Below are 22,867 nucleotides of genomic sequence, written 5' to 3'. Positions count from 1 at the left end.
TCTTGGGTAAACATTCAACTAACTCGCTGTGCTCCAGGCAAAACCCACCCAGCTGGGAATTCTCTCCTGCCCCCACCTTTTTTAGATTTTTATTTTATTTATTTATTTTTTTTTGGTTTTTCGAGACAGGGTTTCTGTGTGGCTTTGGAGGCTGTCCTGGAACTCGCTTGGTAGTCTAGGCTGGTCTCGAATTTACAGAGATCCGCCTGCCTCTGCCTCCCGAGTGCTGGGATTAAAGGCGTGCGCCACCAACGCCCGGCTTTTTTAGACTTTTATGTTTGTTTGTTTGTTTGTTTGTTTGTTTTGGAGACAGGGTTTCTCTGTGACTTTGGAGGCTGTCCTGGAACGGAACTAGCTCTTGTAGACCAGGCTGGCCTCGAACTCACAGAGATCCGCCTGCCTCTGCCTCCCGAGTGCTGGGATTAAAGGCGTGTACCACCAACGCCCGGCTTTTTTTTTTTTTAAATGAGACAGGGTTTCTCTGTATTGTTTTGGAGGCTATCGGTCCAGCCCAGCCTCGAACTCAGAGATCTGCCTGCCTCTGCCTCCCGAGTGCTGGGATTAAAGGCGTCTGCCACTACTCCCAGCTCCTCTGCGCCCCCCCCCTTTAAAAAACTACGCAGATTCTGGAGATTGATCGAATCCTTGAGCTTGCTTTGCAGCACTTTTTTGAACTCCCTCCCCAGCCCCTATGGACTTCCTATGGTAAAGTCAGAACATGGGCTCCGGCTGAGTCAGCAAACTCATTTCACAACGAGCCAGAGGTGGTTTCTATCTTATAATTTGGATCAAGGTTTACTCCGCAACACACACACACACACCCATAATTTGGATCAAGGTTTACTCCGCAACACACACACACACACACACACACACACACACACACACACACACACACACACACGCCTTCCGTCTCTAGGAAGATCAGCCCTGGTGCAGAGCATGAGCCACTGAAGCAGGAAGGGGACCCGGGATTCGCGGAGCTCAACTCGAGTCCTGGGCGCTGCTCTCTCGCAGCCGGGAGGGGGCGCTGCTCCCCACACCTGCCGGGCGCGCGGGTCTCGGGAGGGGGCGCCCGATCCCGCGTGTCCCGCGCCGCTTCCCGGGAAGTTTCAAGTTTGAAAGTCCGGCGCAGAGGCCCGGGCTTCCGGAACCGTAGTGAAGGAGAGGACTGGCCGGCGCGGCGCCATGGAACAGAATGGGCCGACGCTCCAGGTGAACGGAGCGCGCGCAGCCGCCGCGTGTGCAGCTCAGGGCACCCGACGCTGGGGTCCACCCTGCTCTGGTTTCTCTGCTGGTGACCGCTGCGCGGGCCAGAACCTGTGCCCTGGGATAAGACGCTCTGGTCCCCAGAGTGTCGGAGATCCAGCTCGGCAGCATGCCCGAAACTGGAATGTTCCTTGAGGCTGGGTCTCAAGTTCCTTAAAAATCAGTCTTCTGGAGACTTGCAGACGGGTGGGAATTTGGCAGGAGCGCAGAGGTTGGGGTACCAGCCCTCCAAGAGGAGTCTGGGGGGAGTAGACTGTGCGAGCGTTGGGGAGGGTGGGACTGAGCTCTCGGTGGGCGTTGTCCCCAACACACCACACCCACAGGCAAGACCACTTTCTAGCCACCAGAGGCACCTGGCCCAGCAATACGCAGGGAACCCTTGGGTCCTCCGAGGGGCCCACAATGTGGAGGGGCTCGGGTTAGATGTGTCACTTAAGAGGGGAGAGAGTGTCCTACCAAGTGAAAACATGATGTGTGGGTGAGGTATGGTAGATATGGGTACATCAATGGCTCAGGCAGCCTGCACCCTCTCCCAGTACCCTTCTTCCAGAGATCCCCCTTGGCCTTTTGAGCAGTAGCTTGTACACATTTTCCTATTTCCTGTGAGCCTCCGCCCTGCGGCGGCAGCAGCGGGGTGACTCAGGACCCTGGTGGCCAGCAGGCCCCCAGCTCTGGGACAGCTTTGTTTGCTCTGGCCTTTGGCTCTGGCCTTCTTGCCTGGGGCGGTCAAAGGATTTCCTGAGCCTCGCCCTGGCCCTGCCCTCTGACAGCTAAGGCAGAGCTAGCCAGCCTAGCTGAGGCCTGGAATTGGGGGGTTGGGGGACCCTGAACTGAGGAGCCATTCTTTCATGGGGCTCAGGAGATGGAACGCAGAGAGGTAAGAGGGATAAAATACGGTGGCTGCCATGATCCTTGGGACGCGAGGGGGGTCAGCAGGGGCTGCCCTGGACTGAGGTCAGCCTCTGAGAGGGTGGCTCCCCCTGCCTCTAACCTGGTGGACAGCCCAGGGGCTCTTTTACTTCCTGCCTGCGCTGAGCAGTCCCGACCTCCTCAGCTCCCTCTTGGCACCTCTGCTTCATCATCTGTCCGCCACGCGGTCTAAGGCAGAAGAGACAAGTTTTGGTGTCTTTGGTCCTGCATGTGACCTTGAGTAAATTCCTTGCCTGTATTTTCCTCCCAGATTGCACCTGGTTCTCAGACCTAAAAGAAAGCAGTGTGGCTGGGAGAGAGTGGGGTCACTGTCCCCCAGTACACAGTGGCCACCCCTCTGTGTTGCCTCTGTGAACAAGCTGCTTGGCCTCTCTTTGTTCTTTGCTCCTGTATAAAATGGGGATGAGAACTAAGCTTGTGAATTCGCGGCAAAGCTCTTTGCTTAGCGTGTTCCAGGCTCTGGGTTCTTTCCCCAGTACCACGAAAGACTGATTGCTGCAGAGGCCAAGAGAGTTTCACTTGTTAAACTCTTTGGTCTAGAATTCAGGACCCAGAAAGCATCTCGGGAACCTGATCCATGCCTCTCTCTTCTCTGAAGGAAGAGCTAGACACCGTAGAGTTCTAAGACTCCCCAGAGCTCTGCCCACTGTGTCTGTTCCCCCTTGGAAGGGGGTGGGCTATGACTTCTCTGCCCTTTGCAGCCTGGGACTGGCCAGAAGTCTCCTGAAGACGAGAAAGAGATGATCCGTCGAGCTATCCAGAAGGAACTGAAGATCAAGGAGGGCATGGAGAACATGCGGCGTGTGGCCACAGACCGCCGCCACCTGGGCCATGTGCAGCAGCTGCTGAGGGCCTCCAACCGCCGCCTGGAGCAGCTGCATGGCGAGCTGCAGGAGCTGCATGCCCGAGTTCTGCTGCCAGCCTCAGCTGGTGAGTGAGGGCTCTGAAGAAACCCCAGGGAATGGCAGACTCACGGACACCCTGATCCTTGCATTGACCACTGGGCAAGACCACCTGACCTCCCTGTATATATCATCCATGGTGCTGCCTGGCCAGGAAGGAAGGGGAGAGAGAGCCCTTTACAGCAGCCTGCACCCTGGTGGCAGGGTCATGCACCCCCTACCTTCTCTCTGCAGAGCTGGTGGCCTCAGGACCCTGGCCGCGGGCAGAGCAGTCAAGGGCTCGGCACTTGGAGGTTTTGCAGAGGCAGCTTCAGGTGGAGCTGAAGGTGAAGCAGGGGGCTGAGAACATGATTCACACGTGTGCCAGCGGTACCCCCAAGGTGAGTGCTGGCATCTGGCTGGAGGCATGGGCCTTCTGATCTGATGGGAGAGATCTAGCTCTCCGGCATTAGGAGGGCAGGGCCAGGCCCTGTGCCAGTGGGGGAATGCTACCCAGCCCCAACCCTATGTCTAATGATGGAAGTGCAGCCCTAAATCCTGGCTGGGCGGGTGAAACAAGGTTCCCATCCACTCTATCGTGAAGGCCCGACTGCAGCCTAGCTGCATATGCACCCAGATGCCAGGCTCCGACTCTCAGCATTCTATCCTGCATGCTCCGTCTGACAGGGGGTTGTAACGCTTAGCTTGTCAGCCTGATGGGAGTCAGGCTCCACTCACCCTGTAGCCCCTACCCCGTTACCTAGCTGAATAGGGAGCCTTGTCTGTGGCGGGTTTCCTTGTGGGAGGTTCATCCTTGGTATAGCAGGGAGAGCTCAACTCCAGGCCCTGGTGGTCAGCCATAGCCCTGATCTGATGGGGCAGGTGTCACATCCCTGCAGGAAAGGAAGCTCCTGGCAGCTGCCCAGCAGATGTTGAAGGACAGTCAACTGAAGGTAACCCTGCTCCGAATGAAGATAAGCAGCCTGGAGGCCAGCGGGTCTCCAGAGACAGGTGAGGCCTCCCAAGGCAGGGAGGGTGGCACCCGGTGGCCAGGGCTAAGGGCTCACCTCCTCCCCGCAGGCCCTGACTTGCTAGCGGAGGAGCTGCAGCACCGACTTCGAATCGAGGCTGCTGTGGCTGCAGGCGCCAAGAATGTGGTGAAGCTGCTTGGTGGCCAGAAAATGCAGGACCGCAAGGCGCTGGCTGAGGTCAGGCTGTGCCCCTGGCCTACTGCTATTCCTACAGCTCTGCTTCTCTCTGCCTGCTCTACAGTGCGGCCTGGCACCAAGGGCTCGCTGCCTGTGTAGGCTGTCAGGGAAGAACCACGAGGCATAATCTGTCCCCCTCACACCTCACCTCACGTCTGTCTCTGCGTGTGTCTCCTTTGTAGGCCCAGGCTCAGCTCCAGGAATCCTCCCAGAAGCTGGACCTCCTCCGACTGGCCCTGGAATTGCTACTGGAGAGGCTACCACCCACCCATCCACTGCGCAGCAGGGTGACCCGAGAGCTGAGGATGGCCATGCTTGGGAAGCCCCAGCCTTCGAGGACACTTGTGAAACCCATCGCCCTGACAGGTAGGTAGACAGGAGGGCCCTTACCTCTTGGAGAGGACCCTGGAGGACTCTGGGGAAAAAGTTCAGGCCTGCTGCGTGACCTTGGGTCTGATAGTCCAATTCTGGTTCTCAGTTTATCCGTTTGTAGCAGAGGTAGTAGTAGGTGGTCATGGTGGTCACGGCTTTAACTCCAGACCTCTCAGCAGGCGGGAAAAGGCAGGCAGATCTCTGTGAGTTCCAGGCCAGCCACAGTTACATAGTGAGACCCTGTCTCAAAGTAAACAAACAAACAAAGGATAAAAACACCGACAGCACTGATTCATGGGTTGCCTTGTAAATCCAATTAACTTGTGATCCTTCAGCACTGAGCACAGTCAGGGTTTGGCCAACAACTGACTGAAAGTAGGGGGTAGCGGTAGTTAGCCTTGGAGTCAGGCCAGGGCAGCATGGATATCGCAAAGTTCTTTCTTTCTTTTTTCTTTTCTTCCTCCCTCCCTTCCTCCCTCCCTCCCTCCCTCCTTCCCTCCCTTCCTCTCTCCCTTCTTTCCTTCCTTTCTGGTTTTTCTTGTTTTTTGTTTGTTTGTTTCCAGACAGGGTTTCTCTGTGTAGCCTTGGCTGTCCTAGAATTCACTATGTAGACCAGGCTGGCCTTGAGCCCAGAGATCTGCCTGCCTCTGCCTCCCAAGTGTTGGGATTAAGGATGTATGCCGCTGCCTGGCCAGAAAGGTCTTCCATAGCCTGAGCTGAGGTCTGTTTCCTTGTAACAGTAGCTGACTGACTGTCACCAAATCATCTGAGTTGCAAGGCATCGCCTAGCTGGTGCCTGCTGCAGGGAACAGTGGGTGGGGTTGGCTGGCAGGGCTCTGCTCTGTGTGGGCCGGGTCATCGGGGTTCCCTAGAAGAGGTGGAGCCTGAGCTTGGAGGTCTCGTGAGAGTGCTTATGGTCACGTCACAAGCCGAGGAAGACGGGAGACAGCTTGTGTAGAAGCAAAGAGCCTGAGACAAGGATGTGGCCCTGGGGAGGCAGTTGGTAGAGCTCCTGCCCAGTGTGCAGGAGGCCCTGGGTTCGGTTCTCAGCACCATATAAACTAGGGATGGCAGCACACACCTATAGCCCAAACCCTCGGGAACTTCAATGGCATCTTTAGCTACATAGTGAGTTTGAGGCCAACTTGGGCTAATGAGATTCTGTCTAAAAACAAAACCCAAAACCCCATATCCTAGTTTGTGGTTGACCTCCATCTCCTAAGACGAGTACCCTGCCTGGGTATCACCCTTGGGATCTGTAAGCTTCCCAGGTATTACCTCCAGGCCTAGCTTACCAAAGGTCTTCCCAGACTCATTTTATGTCCCCAGGAGCTCCTGGGTTCCTGTTTCTGCTGCCCTCTGAGACAGAACTCTCAGTGATCTCAGACAAGACATGTTTTGTTCCTATTCGGGACTCACCCTCACTGTTCAGCCCTGGAGCTGCTCGTGGTCCCAGGCCCCCGGGGAACTTGAGGTCATGGTGCTTAGGGCAGCAGCTTACCCGACCTGGGCTTCCACACAGCTCCACAGGGGGAGGCCCTGTCACTACACAGGCACCCAGGAGGGAGAGCCAGGAAGGCTTCTGAAGATGAGGGGTGGCTACCAAGTCAGTGGACAGGGTCAGCTGATCCCAACTCTAGCCCTCCTAGAGCAAGTGGTGTGCCTCTGGGGTCCCATGGCCCATTGGTGGTGGTTTTTGACAAAGTGCCCTCCCGACTCCCAACCAGGGACCCTGCAGGTCCGCCTCCTGGGCTGCGAGCAACTGCTCATTGCTGTGCCTGGACGATCTCCCGTGGCTGTGCTGGCAGGCAGCCCCTCTGAGGGCTGGCTCCGAACCAGATCCAGGCAGCAGCGTGGTGGAGGAGAGCTGGCCAGTGCGTAAGGGGAAGCTATGGAAGGTGGTGGGGGTCCCTGTCTGGACATGCTCTGAACCCCAAACTTGGCACTGCAGGTGAGGTACTGGCTGTCCTGAAAGTTGACAATCGGGTTGTGGGCCAGACAGGATGGGGACAGGTGGCTGAGAAGTCCTGGGACCAGGCTTTTATCATCTCCTTGGACCGAGTAAGGCTGCCCTTTGTTTGGTCAGGGTCAACTGTGGGCTGCAGGGAGGGAGGCCACCCAGGAGGGGGCTGCTGCCAAACCCCGTTCCTTTGCCTGCTGTTGCCCGTACAGGCCCGTGAGCTGGAGATCGGGGTTCACTGGCGGGACTGGCGGCAGCTGTGCGGCGTGGCCTTCCTGAAGCTTGAGGACTTCCTGGACAATGCCTGTCACCAGCTTTCTCTCAGCCTGGTGCCGCAAGGAAGGCTCTTTGCCCAGGTTCCCACTGACCTCTGACCTCTAGCGGAGGGTCTTTAGGACTGACACTTTGGCTGGGGAGATGGCTCAGTTGATGAAGTGGGCTTGCTGTATAAAAACTAGGTGTGGTGGCACTTGTCTGTAGCTTCGGGATGCCTCTACCGAGACGGTTGGCCTTCCAAGGCCTGTGGGCCAGCCAGTCTAGCTGAGTTCCGGGTTCAGAGAGAGACCCTGTCTCAAAGAATAAGGGGAGAAGGCAGACAGCCCTATCAGCCCCCACCTGCATATATATATGTGCATATGTAAAGGCTGGCATCCCACATATGTGTGGGCATTGAAGGATGGAGACACTTCCACAAACGGGGCCACAGAGAGGCTCATGTCTCTACCCTGCTTCGTATGTCACCTTGAGTAAGTGCCTCTGCTTGGGCCTCAGTTTCCCCACTGGCACCAGTGAGGATGTGTAGTCATCTCCGAGTCCTTTGAGTTTTGCCTCTCATGCTGGTGTCATTCTGTGGTAAAACACTGTCCAAAAGCAACTTATGGGAGGGAAGGGTTTATTTCAACATACATATTCACAGCCTATCATAAAGGAAGTCAGGGCAGTAACTTAAGCAGAAACTCAAAGCGGAAGCCATGGAGGAACCCTGCGTGCTGACTTGCTCTCTGCCTCCCTCACAAGCTTGTGCTTGGCTGGCTTTCTTATATAGCCCAGTACTGCCCTGGGAGGGTGCCGTCCACAGTGGGCTAGAACCTCCTGTCTCTATTAACAAACAAGACAAGCCCCCAGTACGAGCCCACAAGCCAAGTGGCCAAGGCAGCCCCTCTCAGATGATTCTGGCTGTGTCATGTTGACAGTTCAAAGCTAACTAGGTTGTCTCCATTGGTCGAGGCTGAGAGCGGGCTCTTGGGGCCCAGCCGGCAGGGTGGGAGATGACCAGTCCAGGTCTTCAGCTCGGTTCATGTCCCTTTAGGTAACCTTCTGTGACCCTGTCATTGAAAGGAGGCCGCGGCTGCAGAGACAGAGACGCATTTTCTCCAAGCGTAGAGGTTTGGAGGGTGGGGACTGTGGGAAGACAGCTGGGCTGGCATTGGGGTGGCGGGACTGAGCCCCGTCTGCCTCATCTAGGTCAGGACTTCCTGAGGGCTTCCCAGATGAATCTCAGCATGGCAGCCTGGGGACGCCTGGTCATGAGCCTGCTGCCCCCCTGTAGCTCACCAAGCACAGTCAGTCCCCCTAAAGGCTGCCCCCCAGCTGCAGCCTGTGGGACCTCCAATTCTGCTTCCCCCAGGTGAGCTGCCTGGCACAGACTGCTTCTCGGCGGTTTCTGTCCCTCCATGCATGTCTTGTGTTCTGATCCTCCACGCATGTCTTGTGTTCTGTTCTGATCCTCCACGAATGTCTTGTGTTCTGATCCTCCATACATGTCTTGTGTTCGATCTTCCACGCATGTCTTGTGTTCTGTTCTGATCCTCCGTGCATGTCTTGTGTTCTGATCCTCCACGCATGTCTTGTGTTCTGATCCTGGCTCACCCTCTGATCCTCTCTGTTCTTTCCCATGGCTGTGATACCCCACCTCCATTAGTCCAGGCTTAGACATCTCCTTCTTCTTATAGTAATTTTTTGTTCATGAAGACCCTCTCGGGAGAAGACACGAAGCCTCCACCCAAGCCCCCTCGTCTCTATCTGCCCCAAGAACCAGTCCCAGACACTCCTGTAAGGGATTCTGGAGGTGGGGCAGACCCAGAGGCTGGCGGGAGGGAAGGAGGACCAGCATGCCGGCCCTGTCCTGAACCCCTCTGTCCCCACAGTGTACCAAACGCCCCCACATGGACCCTAGAACTGGAGTAGTGCCCACCCAGGCGGCCTCGCCTACCAGGTACTCACTGGCTTGCAATCATTAAGAGACCTTTCGTTTTTTAAAGATCTGTGCCTGTGTGCGCCTGCACCGCACATGGACCTTGGGGAAGGTGGAGCACAGCTCTCTGGGAGACAGTCCTCTCTGTCCACTCGGTTTCTGAGGCAGGGCCACTGCACCTGCTGGCCATGTACTTGAACTTCTTTGTCCCCGCTACCTATGTCACCTTAGGAGTGCCGGGATGGAGTTTCAGATGTGAACCAGCCACTGTGCCTGGATTTTCTTCTTTTTTTCTTTTTGTTTGGTTTTGTTTTCTTATATTTTTGGTTGTGAGCCTAGCCTTTAACGGCTGAGCTATCCCTCCAGCCCTGGTTTTTGTTTTCTGAGACAGGGTTTCTTTGTGTAACAGCTTTGGCTGTCCTGAAACTAACTCTGTAGACCAGGTTAGCCTTGAACTCACTCTGCCTTCTGAGTACTGTGTGTAAGGGTGTGCGCCACCACCACCTAGCTCTTTTTTTTAGGGGGGGGATGCCTGACTTTTCTAAAGTGGGTCCTGGGCATGGAACTTAAGTCATTTCACCTGCCTGAGACTTACTCTTTTTATTTTATTTTATTTTGGTTTATTTGTTTTTCGAGACAGAGTTTCTCTGTGGCTTTGGAGCCTGTCCTGGAACTAGCTCTTGTAGACCATGCTGGTATCAAACTCCCAGAGATCCACCTGTCTCTGCCTCCCGAGTGCTGGGACTAAAGGCATGCTCCACCAACGTCTGGCAACTTACTCTTTTTAAAGGAGAGTTTACTGTGTAGCCCAGGCTGACCGTGACCTTGTGATTCTCTTGCCTGTGGTCTGAGTGCTGAGATTAGAAGTGTGCACCACCACTTACTCGTTGTACATGTTTTTTGACACCTCACTCCCTGGCTCCTTGGGTACACAAACTGGCTTGCTCAGTGCCTTCCTTATGTACCGAATGCAGTTTTTAAATTCCAGAGCAGGAAAGCCTGATCTTGGTCCTGTTCAGTCCCTTGTGCCCTTTCTCTCTTGCAGGAAACTCCCCCGACTTCAGGACTTCCGATGCTTGGCTGTGCTGGGCAGGGGACACTTTGGGAAGGTAGTGTGGGTTGAGGATGATGTGGCGGAGTTAGCGGGTGGATGAGCCTCAGCACATTAGCTAGGAGATGCTGGGGTGTGGGGGTGCTGGGTGGGGAGGTGAAGGCTCTCTCTCCTGCCCGTCTGGAGCCCAACTCTTTCTGGTTTCTAGGTCCTCCTGGTCCAGTATAAAGGAACAGGAAAATACTATGCTGTCAAGGCATTGAAGAAGCAGGAAGTGCTGGGCCGGGACGAGATTGACAGGTGTGTGTAACTGAGCAGTATGTGACCCTGGAGGAACCCATGGGTGGCTGGCCTGGGTTCTAGAAGGCAGCTCAAGATCCCAGGGGCCCGGTTCTCTTTTTGGCACTGGGAAAGGTCTCACATATTTTTAGCACTCTGGGTTGTTCTTCTGTAAATAGGACTGCAGTAGTTTTGCAGTATTATTATTTTTTGTTTGTTTTTTGTTTTTTTCGAGACAGGATTTCTCTGTATTGTTTTGGAGCCTGTCCAGGTATTCGCTGAGTAGACCAGGCTTGGTCTCGAACTCACAGAGATCCACTTGCCTCTGCCTCCCAAGTGCTGGGATTAAAAGCGTGCACCACCACCGCCCGGCAGTATTGTTTTTTTAAAAAATTATTTGTATTTTATGTACATTGATGTTTTGCTTGCATATATGTCTGTGTGAGGGTGTTGGATCCCCTGGAACAGGAGTTACAGACAGTTGTGAGCTGCCATGTGGGTGCTGGGAATTGAACCCAGGTCCTTTGGACAAGTAGCCAGTGCTCTTAACCGCTGAGCCACCTCTCCAGCCCCCCTTTTTTTTTTTAAAGACAGGGTTTCTCTGTGTAGCCCTGGCTGTCCTAGAACTAGCTCTGTAGACCAGGCTGGCCTGGAACTCAGAGATCCACCTGCCTCTGCCTCTGCCTCTGCCTCCTGAGTGTTGGAATTAAAGGTGTGCGCCACCACACATGTCTAGTTTGTAGGTACCCATCCAGCCAGAGGTGCTGTGTGGTGTCAGGGTGTAGCCCACAAAGGTTCTATCCCATACATCCCATCCTCCCTTGCAGCCTGTACTGTGAGAAGCGGATCCTGGAGGCTGTGGGTCGCACAGGACACCCCTTCCTGCTATCCCTCCTTGCCTGCTTCCAGACCTCCAGCCACGCCTGCTTTGTCACTGAGTTTTTGCCTGGAGGGGACCTTATGATGCAGATCCACGAGGATGTCTTTCCTGAGCCCCAGGCCTGGTGGGTTCCCCAGTTACCTAGCACTTGCTCCCTTGGGGTAGGGGGTATCCAGAAGACAAATAGCACAGGGTTGAAGGAGTTTTGGTGGAACTCTTACAGCATATGGTGATTCCATTTGCGTATCTCTGTAGACCAGGCTGGCCTGGAACTCAGAGATACACCTGCCTCTGCCTCACGATTTTATAAAACTATTGCAGGGGGGGATAAGAGACATGCTTGCAAACCGCCCAGCTTGGGATGGCAGCTGGAGCTGCCTACCAAGCTCCGGTGCCTGCTCTGGCTAGAGCAGTCTTGACTCAGCACATCGACTCTGATCCTAGTGTCTGACTCTGGGTCAGGTCTCCGGTCCTCATTTGATTGTACATGTGTGTCGCTGTGCGTAGCCATTGCACATGAGCGCAGGAGCCCTTGGAGACCAGAAGAGAGTGCCAGATCTCCTGGAGTGACAGGCAGTTGTGAGCACCTAATACAGGAACCTGATTCTAGGAACCAAACTGGGGTGTCTTCAAAAGTAGTACTCCCTCTTAAGTTCTGGGGTATCTTTTATTTTTTATTTATTTTTTTTGGTTTTTCGAGACATGGTTTCTCTGTGGCTTTGGAGGCTGTCCTGGAACTCACTTGGTAGTCCAGGCTGGTCTCGAACTCACAGAGATCCGCCTGCCTCTGCCTCCCGAGTGCTGGGATTAAAGGCGTGCGCCACCGACGCCCGGCTCTGGGGTATCTTTCTAGCCATTCAGACCCTGATTGGCGTAAGTCATGATGGTTACCCCACAGGCTGCCGGGGAGATTCCCTGACCCCAGGGCTTTGCTTAACCAGGCAAGTGCTCTACCAGGGAGCGACATCCCCAGCCCTCTGCGTTCCAGGTTGGCCTCAGACTTCCCATTCCTCTGCCTCATAAGTATCAGGAATTACAGGTCTGACCCACTAGAGCCGGTGGCCTTGCCATAGTTGAGCCCAGGAAGGATAGGTCATTAACATATGGCAATCTTGGGAGGACTTTGGGCCCATCCAGCCCAGGCACCGTATGTTTGTCCAGTCTCAGCCACGCCTGATCTGGCTAGGTGCTTCTGGTGCCTCCCAGTGCCTGACCCGAATTCTCCCCGTACCACCCCTCAGCTTCTACCTGGCCTGCGTGGTCCTGGGGCTGCAGTTTCTACACGAGAAGAGGATCATCTACAGGTAGCCTGCCTGAGATGCTAGGGTGGGCCCGGGTGGGCCGTGGTCCTTCTCTTGTGCTGTGTTGTGCCCTGGGCCTCAGCCCCTCGCGGCCTCTTTGACCTGCACCACTCTGCCGTCAGGGATCTGAAACTGGATAACCTGTTGCTGGATGCCCAGGGCTTCCTGAAGATTGCGGACTTTGGACTATGCAAGGAAGGTGGGCCCTGTCCTGGAATCACATGTGCTTGCCTTGCCGAGGCCAGCTGGAAATACCCCCACTCATGGGTACCCAGGCTCCCCACCTGCTGGCCCGGTGGCATTGCTGGGGTTTGACCCATAGTCTCACATATGCCAGTCAAGTGCTTTACCATTGAGTCACACCTCCATCTCGGGCCTTGATTTTTTTTTTTTTTTGAAGACAAAGTTTCTCTATATATCAGCCTTGGTTGTCCTGGAACTCACTTTGTAGACCAGGCTGGTCTTGAACTGAACCAACCCTGTACCACCACTAACTGGTGATTTTTAATTTTTTTAAAATAATTTATTTAACTTTATGTGCATTGATGTGAAGGTATCAGATCCACTGGAACTGGAGTTCAGACAGTTGTGAGCTGCCATGTGGGTGCTGGGAATTGAACCTGGGTCCTCTGGAAGAGCAGCCAGTGCTCTTAACCACTGAGCCATCTCTGCAACCCCGATTTTTAAATTTTTTTGTTTTTAGCAAGTTTGTGTGCTCCTCTCCCCAACCCTCCTCCCTGCCCCCACTCCCTCTCCCTCTCCTTCAGAAAAGTACAGGCCTTCCATGTATACCAGCCAGCCATGGAATGGGAGGGGAAACTGATCAGGCTGGAAAAATATTAATTAAAAAAAGAACCCCCCATTTTTATGTTTGGGTATTTTTGCATGCATGTATGTGTACCAGATGCATGCCTCATGCCTATGGAGACTGTATGAGGGCTTCGGGGACCCTGAAACTGGAGTTACAGGCAGCTGCAAGCCACCACGCGGGTGCTGGGAATCAAACGTGGGTCCTATCTTACCCACTGAGCCATCTCCTTATAAGCACAGAGGCTGTATTGAGTGAGCCACACTTAAGCAGGCATTGGTGTGGATGTTGGTTTGCAGGGATTGGCTTTGGGGACCGGACGAGCACCTTCTGTGGCACCCCAGAGTTCCTGGCCCCCGAAGTTCTGACTCAGGAGGCTTACACTCGGGCTGTGGACTGGTGGGGGCTGGGTGTGCTGCTCTATGAGATGCTCGTGGGTGAGGTAAGTCCTAGAGTGGGTCTCTGGGGTGGGGACGGCGGGGTAGCCCACAGAGCCTGCTGAGTCCCCATCTTCCCAGTGCCCGTTCCCGGGAGACACAGAGGAGGAGGTGTTCGACTGCATCGTCAATGCAGATGTACCGTACCCCCGCTTCCTGTCAGTTCAGGGGCTTGAGCTCATTCAGAAGGTGAGTCCTAAGGTCCAGGGCTTGCGCGCTCCCTGACACCACCTTGGGGCACAGCTTAAGTAGGGTATCTGTGGGGCAGCCGGCACCTGGAGTGGCGTGCCCTGAGTTCACACCTGCCCTGTCCTGCCAGCTCCTCCAGAAGTGCCCAGAGAAGCGACTAGGAGCAGGAGAGCAGGATGCAGAAGAGATCAAGGTTCAGCCATTCTTCAGCGTAAGTAGCCAGCAGTCCCCATTGCCTGGAGAGGTGGGAGGTGACCCTGGGTCTGCTGTCCCCTTCTCAAACCCCTCCGCCCTTGTTCTCAGACCACCAACTGGCAGGCCTTGCTTGCCCGCGCTGTCCGGCCCCCCTTTGTGCCTACTCTCTGTGGCCCTGCAGACCTTCGCTACTTCGAGGGGGAGTTCACCAGCCTGCCTCCAATCCTGACCCCGCTGGCACCCCAAAGTTCCCTCACTGCCCGCCAACAGGCTGCCTTCCGGGACTTTGACTTTGTGTCTCAGCAGTTTCTGGAGTCCTGAGGTTCTCCTGGCCCCCCTGCCTCCCTCTGTCAGACTGTAAGAACTCTCCACTGTCCATGTGCCCAGAGCCAAAGTATTTAATGAACGTGTGGGGTTCCAGGTAGTGGGGCTGCTGCTGGAGACTTTCCTCATTGTTAGTGGGTGAGCTGTGTCTCTAACCCTTCTGCTTTCTGGCAAATGCCCTGATCTGGAAGGCCTCACAACACGACGGTTTACCTTTTAATACTTGCCTTTATAGAGTATTAAATTAATAAAACTATACATTCGAGGTAGCCAGGCCAGGGCTCATGGTGGAGTGTGGGTTCTCTTTGTGTCAAGTCCCCCTCCCCCAACTTACATCCTTTCCTTGTTTGGGTGGGGGTGGTTCTGTCTGCTGCTCTGCTGAGGGCTGAGAGCTCTGAGGAGGAGTAAAGAGCTCAGGCTGACGAGGCTGGTCTCTGGGGGCACAGCCTCCGGATTTTAGGCACAATGGCACCTTCTCTTCAGCCACCCTAGACAGCCTGGCTACTGCCTTCCTCCTCTTCTTCAGCCCAGAGGGTCTCCCAGGGCCCAGAGGGCCACCCACAGAAGAAGTGGGCCAGGTTTCGAGTCAGACCTCGGTCAAAGGGGTTGCTGGCGCGCTGGCGGAGGTAGGCAATTCGGTGTGAGGATATGAACTCCCAGGTAGTAGTGTTGCTGGCCACCAGGTAGAGGTGCGAGGCTAGGAGCAGGCCGACCACCAACGAGAAGAAAGAAAGCAGCAGGAAGGTGGTAAACAGGAGCCCCGTGGACCGTAGCCACAGCCCCCAGGGCTGGAAGAACCGGAGGCCGGACCTGGAGGACAGAGAGGGAGGAGCTGGGGGAGTGAGGGCATCCTGGCTCTGCCTGTGTTCTGTCCACACTCTCCGGTGCACCTACCATGCCAGATACAGGCCCCACAGGAGAACCACCAGCTGCAGCGCCAGATAGGCCACGAAGAGTGGGTGGTTGCGCTCACCCACACAGTTCTCCATCCAGGGACAGTGGTGGTCATAGCGGCGAACACAGCGGCGGCAGTCGCGACAGTGTCGGGCTCGCAGGGGCTGCTGTGGGCACAGAGGGGAGTCCAGGCTCGGTGCTGGCTCCCCCAGGGCATTCTGAGAGGGCTGAAGGCCCTCAGTCAGCTCCTAAATTTGGGAGGCCTTCCTGGAGGAGAGGCAGGCCCAGGTGTTAGGGTCCCAGTTCCTCCCACAAGAGTGTGTGAGCGTCACCCAACAGAGCCAGGCAGTTCCTCCCACAAGAGTGTGTGAGCGTCACCCAACAGAGCCAGGCAGTTCCTCCCACAAGAGTGTGTGATCACGCATCACCCACCAGCACCAGGCAGTTCCTCCCACAAGAGTGTGTGAGCATCACCCACCAGCACCAGGCAGTATCTGCACCGCCGAAGTGGGATAGCCTGAGGTACCATAGCTGCCTGTTCCTCCTTAGGCTCCTCCTGAAAGTGAAACAAAGGGTATAAGATGGGGGAGGGGTCCCCTTGGGAGGCAGACGGCACTGGGGCATCTCTCTTAGGGGTTACTTGGTTCTGGATGAGCGGGACCTGAGGCCGTCCCATGTAGAGGGGAGGTAAGTACACAGTGGGGACACTAGACGCTTGGTGGCCTCTGCAAGGCACTTGCCCTCACTTGGGCCTTGGTGATTTCCTCATTGCAGGAGCAAAATCATAGGGTAGGAAAGAGACCTCACTAGGGCGCCCCACGACGTAAGCTGCTCAGAACTTCACAGAGGCCTCATTTCCCTGTTGGCCCAAAGAGGGGTGTGGACTTCAGGGTCCCTGGTTACCTGAGACTGGGGCTGAGCTGTCACATAGCCCGGGTCCATGAGCGACACAGCCAGATAGAGCAGCAGGGAGCCCAGGACCAGGAGCAGGAAGGTGAGGGGCAGGGACAGCTCCCCTTGCTCTTCCCATTGGCGAAGCTCTGCAGAGGCCAGAGGACAGTGAGGCCGGCAGGGGAAGGAGGGGAGGGAGGGCAAGGGAGGGGTAGCTGGAGGGGAGGGACTACCTGATGAATGTGGGAGAGGGAAGGTTCCCGTGGGAAGAGTCAGCCCTCAAACAGGGGGAACCAGGAGGCCCAGACGCGGCCTTCGGAGCCCAGGCTGGGAAGGCCCCAGCGTGTTTAAGGCCATGGCAGTGAATGAGGATTCTGGGAAGGTGGGAGAGCTGAGAAGTGAGAGAACGTGTGTGGACAGCTCTAGTACCCTTGGTTGAAAGAGGGCAGCAAAGGTGTTGGTGTGGGGGAGCTGCTGATTCCTGGTGGGGAGCCCGAGGATACAGGCCGAGTCTCAGTGGTGGGGGCTGTAGATTTGGGTGGGGAAACCCTGTGCGGGGGGGGGGGGGGGTGTTGCCGAAGGAAATAAAGGATGTCAGATGCTGCCGAGGGAAGATGGAGACCTGCTCTGCTGTTCTTTTGGGCAGTTAGTCGTCTTCTAGGATTTGGGGAGTTGAGCAGAAAACCAGTCTTCTCTCTCTCCCCTCCTCTCCCCTCCCCCCTGGTTTTTCGAGACGGGGTTTCTCGGCATAGCCCTGGCTGTTGTCCTGGAACTTGCTCTGTAGACCAGGCTCTCCTGGAACTCACAGAGATCCGCCTGCCTCTGCGTCCCGAGTGCTGGGATTAAAGGTGTGCGCCACCACGGCCCTGCTTCAGTCGATATCTTAATTTTATCAGGGAGAGGTTGGGAAGCAATTTCTGGGAAGGCTGGGGTGGAGCCCAGGATCAGGGGAGATGGAACCTATAATCGGTCCTCGGATTTGATGGTCACCGGTGGTCTTTGGATGGTATACGTCGGCGACAGGAAAATCTCGGGATTAACTAGGGACCAACTTGGGTGTCAGACAGAGAGTGGATGGCTCCTGGACCGACAGGTGAGAAAGACGCTTGAGGAACTCGCGGAAATGGGGGTGAATCTCAATGTATCTGAGGATAAGGGAGACCGGGTGGGACCCACTCGAGGGGAACCATGAGGGATCGGGTGGGCTCGGGGTTGCGCGGTGTCCGGCTCACCGGTGTCGTGCAGGAAGAGCACCAGCGTGATTCCCCAGGTCAGCACGGTGTGCCCAGTCCGCACCAGCACCCCAGGGCTGAGCAGCGCCCTGAGAGCCATGGCCTTGGCCCCTGCTCCAGCCCACCCGGAAGAAGCGCGCGGAAGGAGGAGCCGCGGAGCAGAGGGCTGCGGCAACGCGGGGATTGGTGACTCCGCATTGGGGGCGGGGCCATGGCGGCGCAGGGAGGCTTTTATTGGGTGGCAGCTGCGGCCCCTCAGGCCAACAGGTGCCAGAGGAGGCCGAAGGCGGGGCCGGCGCGCGCACAGACCGTAACTCCCTAACTCCGCCCCCCGTGGGCCAGGTAACTTTGCAAAGGCCGGGAGGCGGAGCCTCGAAAGCGCCCCCTAACCTGTCTCCCCCCTCCCCGCATGCGCGTACGTGTCTGTCTTTGGTTTCCCCCTACAAGACACAGGTGCCATCTGTGATTTCCGGAGACCACGCGGTGTTTGCTCCAAGGGGCGATCGGCGTGGCTTGCACAAGGGTGCGCCTTGATGACACATCTGCCTTCTTTTCGTTTTCGGATATTGCAAACGGATGATGGGAAAGAGGGTTCTGGTGCGGATTCTGGACACGCATGGCCCGGCTTGGAGTCAGAGACACAGCACTTGCCTTTCGAGGCAAGTCACTTAACTTTGCTAATCTACTTACTGCCTCTCGATGGGGCTGGCGATAGTACCCGCCTCTAAGACAGCCGGACTTTCTTTTCTTGTGTCCCTAGGACCTTCCCATTCGCCGATTGCTCCCCTCCAGCCCCATCCCCAGTATTCATGCTATTGGTGATTTGTTTTGGTCAACTAAACATTCCTCTTTTTTGTAAGGGAACTAACTTCCCAAAGCCAGCATGTTTCTGGATTGTCCCTCACTCCTGTGTGTGTGTGTGTGTGTGTGTGTGTGTGTGGTTAGGACTAATCAGAACCATCTGATGGTATTACTAAATAGGGGGTGGGTATTAGCACAATTGATAGAGTGCTTGTCTAGCATTCATTAAACCCTGGATTCAATTCACAGTATGGTATAAAAAGAATAAGATGGGCTGGAGAGATGGCTCAGAGGTTAAGAGCACTGACTGCTCTTCCAGAGGTCCTGAGTTCAATTCCCAGCAACCACATGGTGGCTCACAACCATCTGTAATGAGATCTAGTGCCCTCTTCTGATGTGTACATGGAAGCAGGGTGTTGTATTCATAATAAATAAATTAAAAAGAAAAAAGAATAAGATGAGGCATGCTGCAGTCTCAACATACAGGAGATAAAGAGGCAGGAAAACCAGAAGTTCAAGGCCATTCTCCCCTTTATATGGGGGAAGGAATTCAAAGCCAACTTGTATGATATGAAAGATTGTCTCAAAAAGGGTTTGGAAGCCAGAGAGTGATGGTGCACCCCTCTAACCCCAGTACTCAGGAAGCAGGTGGATCTCTTAAAAAGGGTTCCAGGACAGCCAAGGCTACACAGAGAAAGCCTGTCTCAGAAAACCAAAAAAGAAATTTTGGGGAAGGGTGGGCTGCTGACATCTTTAATCCCAGCACTGAGACAGAGGCACACACCTTTAATTCCAGTGTTTGGGACAGAGACAGGCATTTGATGGCCAGCCCTGGTCTACAAGGCTGCAGTGAGGCTCTGTCTCAGGGGTTAAAAAAAAGAACAAACAGCACACCCCCACCACTTATTTGTGTGTGCATGTACACTCACCAAGCATACATGGATGTCATGGTGCAGGGTTGGAAAGAAGATAATCCTACCTATTGGTCCTCTCCTTCTGCCATGTGGGTTTCAGGGACTGAAATCAGGCCATCAGGCTTAGATCTGGTTATTATTATTTTATGTGTGTGAATGTTTTACTGGGATGTATGTCTGTGCACCATGTCCATGCTTGGTGTCTGCAGAGGTCACAAGAGGGTGTCAGAACCTCTGCAACTGGAGTCACAGATGATTATAAGCATTATATGAGTGCTGGAACCCAATGCACTCTTTGCAAGAGCCACAATGCAACAGGGTATGTTAGTACATGCCTTTACTCTCAACATTAGCCAGAGGCAGCCCAGTCTACACAATTTCAGGTAGGCCAGAAGTACATTGAGAGATGCTGTCTTTAAAAAAAGTGGTGGGAGGCAGAGGCAGGCAGATCTCTGTGAGTTTGAGGCCAGCCTGGTCTACAAGAGCTAGTTCCAGGACAGCCTCCAAAGCCACAGAGAAACCCTGTCTCGAAAAACAAAAAACAAAAAAACAAAAAACAAACAAACAAACAAAAAAAAAGTGGTGGGCCGGGCGTTGGTGGCGCATGCCTTTAATCCCAGCACTCGGGAGGCGGAGGCAGGCGGATCTCTGTGAGTTTGAGACCCGCCTGGTCTACAAGAGACAGGTTCCAAAGCCACAGAGAAACCCTGTCTTGAAAACCAAAAAAAAAAAAAAAAACATTATTTATTTAATATGTTTACAGTGTTCTGCCTGTAGACCAGAAGAGGGCACCAGATCTCATTACAGATGGTTGTGAGCCACCCTGTGGTTGTTGGGAATTGAACTCAGGACCATCTGAAGAGCAGCCAGTGCTGTTAATTGCTGAGCCATCTCTCCAGCCCTGCAGTAAGCTTTTACTAAGAGCCTTGAATGGGCAGCCTGGAGTGATGGCTGAGGGATCAATGCTCACTGCTCTTTAAGAAGTTTGGCTCTCAGCATCCATGCCGCATAGCTGTGAGCTGCTGTCTTCCCCTGGCCACCGTGGGCACCACAGACAAGTAGCATACACTCCCACGAAGTGGCTAAAATGACCAAAGAGAGCCCTGGATACTCATTCTGAGCTGTGTGCTGAGCCTCTGCATAGTGCTGACATGGTGTTCACAATCCTATGGGAGTAGGCAGGCACTGTAATGGGTGAGCAGGAAGCAGTGCTCCAGAAGCTGTGCTCCCTCCTTTTCTGTGTGACCTGAGGTAAGAAGGCACTCACCTTTGGAGTCCATGAACTGTGTGTGGATTGTCCCAAGGACTATGAGAATGCTGAATGCACACACAGGAAAACCCAACACCGGGTATGCACAGATGGAGGAATCCGCAGGCCCAGACAGCCACTCCTCATCCCTCCTGGACTTGGCTGACCCACTCAGAGTCGAGGGCAATCCATCATTTGTGGGCTGCCAGCGATAGAGGGCACTCACCCGGGGAGGAGCCTGGTGCGGGCTCTGCTGAGGGTTGAGGGGAAGGGCCTCTGCTCCACTGAGAAGGGTTAGGTGAGCAGGCCAGCTCCCGGAACTGTGTTCCTGCACTCCTGCCTCCACCTTCTGCGTAGTCTGGAGAGCATCTGGCAAGTGGCGACTGTCATTCCTGAGCCCGTTAGAGCAGGACTCCTAGAAGTCACAGCAGCCGAGAGGAGACGCAGGGCTGTGCAGGTAGGGCCAGTCTGGTCATTTCAGGTGTGTCCCAGCTGTTTGGCTCTGTCCTCCCGCCCACACCTTCATGGTCCTTATAGTCCCATCCCCCAGGGACCGTCTACTGTTTTGTCATGGCAAGGCCCTGTCTGAGATGCTGTACCTGGCAGGCCCCACTTCCCCGCTGGGTTCAGCTTAGCCTTATGGGGCTCTTTCCTCTTCTCTCTCCACAGGGAGCTGTGTGACACGGCCTAGCACCCAGCAGACTTTCTGAGCCACGACCACCTTTCCCAGCAGTGGCAGGAGGCGCCTTTCTCATCTTTACTGCGGAGTGGCAAGTCTGTCTATATTCACCAGCTGTCTCTCCCATCAGGCTGTGCCATCCTAGTAAAGGCTCGGCCAGTCTAGCCAGCCATGACGTCAACGTCTAGGCACAGGTGTGCAGAAATGTCACTGATACATAGTCACCTCAGTGTGTTGTTACCTGTCCCCAGCCTGCAGGCATATAAAGCTACAAGAAAACCACTTGCACCCCTGGATCCTCCTGGGAGACCCCTAGCCCGTTTCCTGACCCCCTACCCCCACACCTCAGACCAGTATCCCCCAATATCCTCTGCAACAAAAAAAAGAGACCACTCCTCTGCACTTTGCACAAAAATGTATTTCTTTGACACCCCAAAGTACAGACATTTCCCCAGACCCCAGGTGGTAAAGCGATGGGCTGTGAACTCTGCTCATGGTCTGGCCGCTGTCAGAAGGGCCAGTGGGAAGGAGGCGCTAAGGTGGGGAAGCCCATGTTGAACCCTCTAACCTGGCTGGGGAGACTGTTTCCTTTGGAGAGGTCGGTCACCTCTCCCAGAGCTCTGTGAACAGCCGGCCCCCTCTGCCTGGAGGCAGACATGCCAGGTCAGAAAAATCAGAGAACACGCCCAGGGAAGAAAGGGTAGAAAAAGCCACACCAAAAGCTGCCTCCAGGGCCAGCTTTGCCCCTTGTGAGCACAGGCCTCCTTCCTCGGTGGCTGGCCCCCGAGTCAATAAGAAGCAACGCTGAGCCCCAGCGCGGGGGGCGCGAGATGCCTAGAGAGCGGCCGGTCATTATGCCTGTAACACATAGAGCAGCTTCTCAGGGGCAGCCTGTAGGCTGGAGGGACAGAGGACCGTCCCAGTGCTGGTCTGGAGGGGGCTACCCGCTGCCTTGTCATATCTTCTGGGCAGGGGGGGCTCAGCTCTGCTGGTGGGAGTACCTGGGCACTGGGGTGTTGTGGGCAGATGAGGGCTACAGAAAAGGAGCAAGACCCTGGTCCTGGAAGGTGCCAGCTGCCAGAGCTGGGGCATGTTTGGCAGAGGGGCAATGGAATTGCCTCTGAGTTCTGAGCATCTCTGTGCTGGAGCCTTCAAAAGCCTGGGGCCTGACGGAAACTTGAGGCAGCCTCCGTAGCAGCACAGCCAAAGAGCCATGGGCAAACAATAGCCCTGCTTCTCCAGCGTCCTCTGGATAGGAGCTGCATGGCCCCGAGGCCTGGCAACATCTTACTCTCTGGCCCCAGATGGCTCACAGCCTGGAGCACCAAGGCTTCTGGGAGACTCAGTAGGGCTGGTCTTAATCCTCAAGCCCTATCAGTATCACCTGGGAGCCCGGGCAGCACCCTCAGGCAGTATCAGGGATGCTGAGCAGCCTGGTAAGGGCCAGCTCCTCCAACAACAGACAGAAACCAGGCCAGGGTCTGAGCTCACTGGGAAGGACCGGACACTCACAGCATTGGAGGCAAGCCGGCTGGGGCAGGAGTGAACATGGCAGCAATGAAGGCTTGGAGGCGGGCTAAGAGTGGCAAGGAGCTGCAAAGACTCAGGAGAAGTCATACACACAAAACTTCACACTTCCTAACCAAAAAAAAATAATATATATATAATATATATCTCACTAACATTAAGGAAAAGCGTCAGCTGTGCAAAAGTCCTCGAGGTCTCTTCCTCCTGTGGGAGGCTCCGGAAGGGACCTGCCCACTGGGCCTCCAGCGCTTCCTCCCGTCCTGTGGTCCGAGCTGTGTGGCCATGGGTGGAGGCCTCTATCTGGATGTGTCCATGTTCTCCTCTCTATAGTTACTGCAGTGATCAATCACCTTGCTGGATACAAGGGAGACAGTGGGGGGTAGCTAAGGAGAGCTGCTCCTC

General features: G+C 55.1%; 3 protein-coding genes across 10 annotated transcripts in view; 1 reads left to right on the top strand and 2 right to left on the bottom strand.

The window, feature by feature from the left end:
* Positions 1 to 1,071: 1,071 nt before the first annotated feature.
* On the top strand, positions 1,072 to 14,547 carry Pkn3 (protein kinase N3). 4 transcript variants are annotated; one of them, XM_021236181.2, is made up of 22 exons: positions 1,073 to 1,215; positions 2,901 to 3,129; positions 3,336 to 3,481; positions 3,980 to 4,091; positions 4,161 to 4,288; positions 4,471 to 4,654; positions 6,388 to 6,534; positions 6,612 to 6,721; positions 6,833 to 6,976; positions 7,930 to 8,005; positions 8,085 to 8,247; positions 8,573 to 8,672; positions 8,768 to 8,835; positions 9,860 to 9,923; positions 10,074 to 10,165; positions 10,972 to 11,148; positions 12,266 to 12,328; positions 12,448 to 12,524; positions 13,433 to 13,575; positions 13,652 to 13,759; positions 13,890 to 13,970; positions 14,063 to 14,547. In XM_021236181.2, exons 1-22 carry the CDS (start codon positions 1,189 to 1,191, stop codon positions 14,273 to 14,275), a joined length of 2,652 nt encoding a protein of 883 aa, XP_021091840.1. In that variant the 5' UTR covers positions 1,073 to 1,188; the 3' UTR covers positions 14,276 to 14,547. The 4 variants fall into 4 exon arrangements, with proteins under 4 accessions (XP_021091837.1, XP_021091840.1, XP_021091838.1 ...); XM_005085480.4 differs by lacking the exon at positions 1,073 to 1,215 and adding an exon at positions 1,239 to 2,146; XM_021236178.2 differs by having other exon boundaries at positions 1,072 to 1,215; positions 3,980 to 4,288.
* On the bottom strand, positions 14,487 to 17,459 carry Zdhhc12 (zinc finger DHHC-type palmitoyltransferase 12). Of its 2 annotated transcripts, none has more exons than XM_021236182.2 (5): positions 17,296 to 17,459; positions 16,076 to 16,212; positions 15,651 to 15,728; positions 15,173 to 15,336; positions 14,487 to 15,088 (listed from the first exon to the last, which is right to left on the bottom strand). In XM_021236182.2, exons 1-5 carry the CDS (start codon positions 17,393 to 17,395, stop codon positions 14,767 to 14,769), a joined length of 801 nt encoding a protein of 266 aa, XP_021091841.1. In that variant the 5' UTR covers positions 17,396 to 17,459; the 3' UTR covers positions 14,487 to 14,766. The 2 variants fall into 2 exon arrangements, with proteins under 2 accessions (XP_021091841.1, XP_005085536.1); XM_005085479.4 differs by having other exon boundaries at positions 15,173 to 15,339; positions 17,296 to 17,457.
* A 3,877-nt stretch (positions 17,460 to 21,336) lies between these two features.
* Zer1 (zyg-11 related cell cycle regulator) overlaps positions 21,337 to 22,867 on the bottom strand; it is a 41,548-nt gene continuing 40,017 nt past the window's right edge. For all 4 annotated transcript variants that reach the window (XM_040745069.1, XM_040745068.1, XM_040745071.1 and 1 more), the window contains one exon: positions 21,337 to 22,819. In XM_040745069.1, the coding sequence (XP_040601003.1) occupies positions 22,762 to 22,819 (58 nt within the window). In that variant the 3' untranslated portion in view covers positions 21,337 to 22,761. The remainder of the gene's footprint in view (positions 22,820 to 22,867) is intronic.

Source organism: Mesocricetus auratus, unplaced genomic scaffold (assembly GCF_017639785.1).
Source record: "Mesocricetus auratus isolate SY011 unplaced genomic scaffold, BCM_Maur_2.0 Super-Scaffold_100004, whole genome shotgun sequence".
Lineage (NCBI taxonomy): Eukaryota > Metazoa > Chordata > Mammalia > Rodentia > Cricetidae > Mesocricetus > Mesocricetus auratus.
This window is presented reverse-complemented; position numbering and strand designations above follow the sequence as displayed.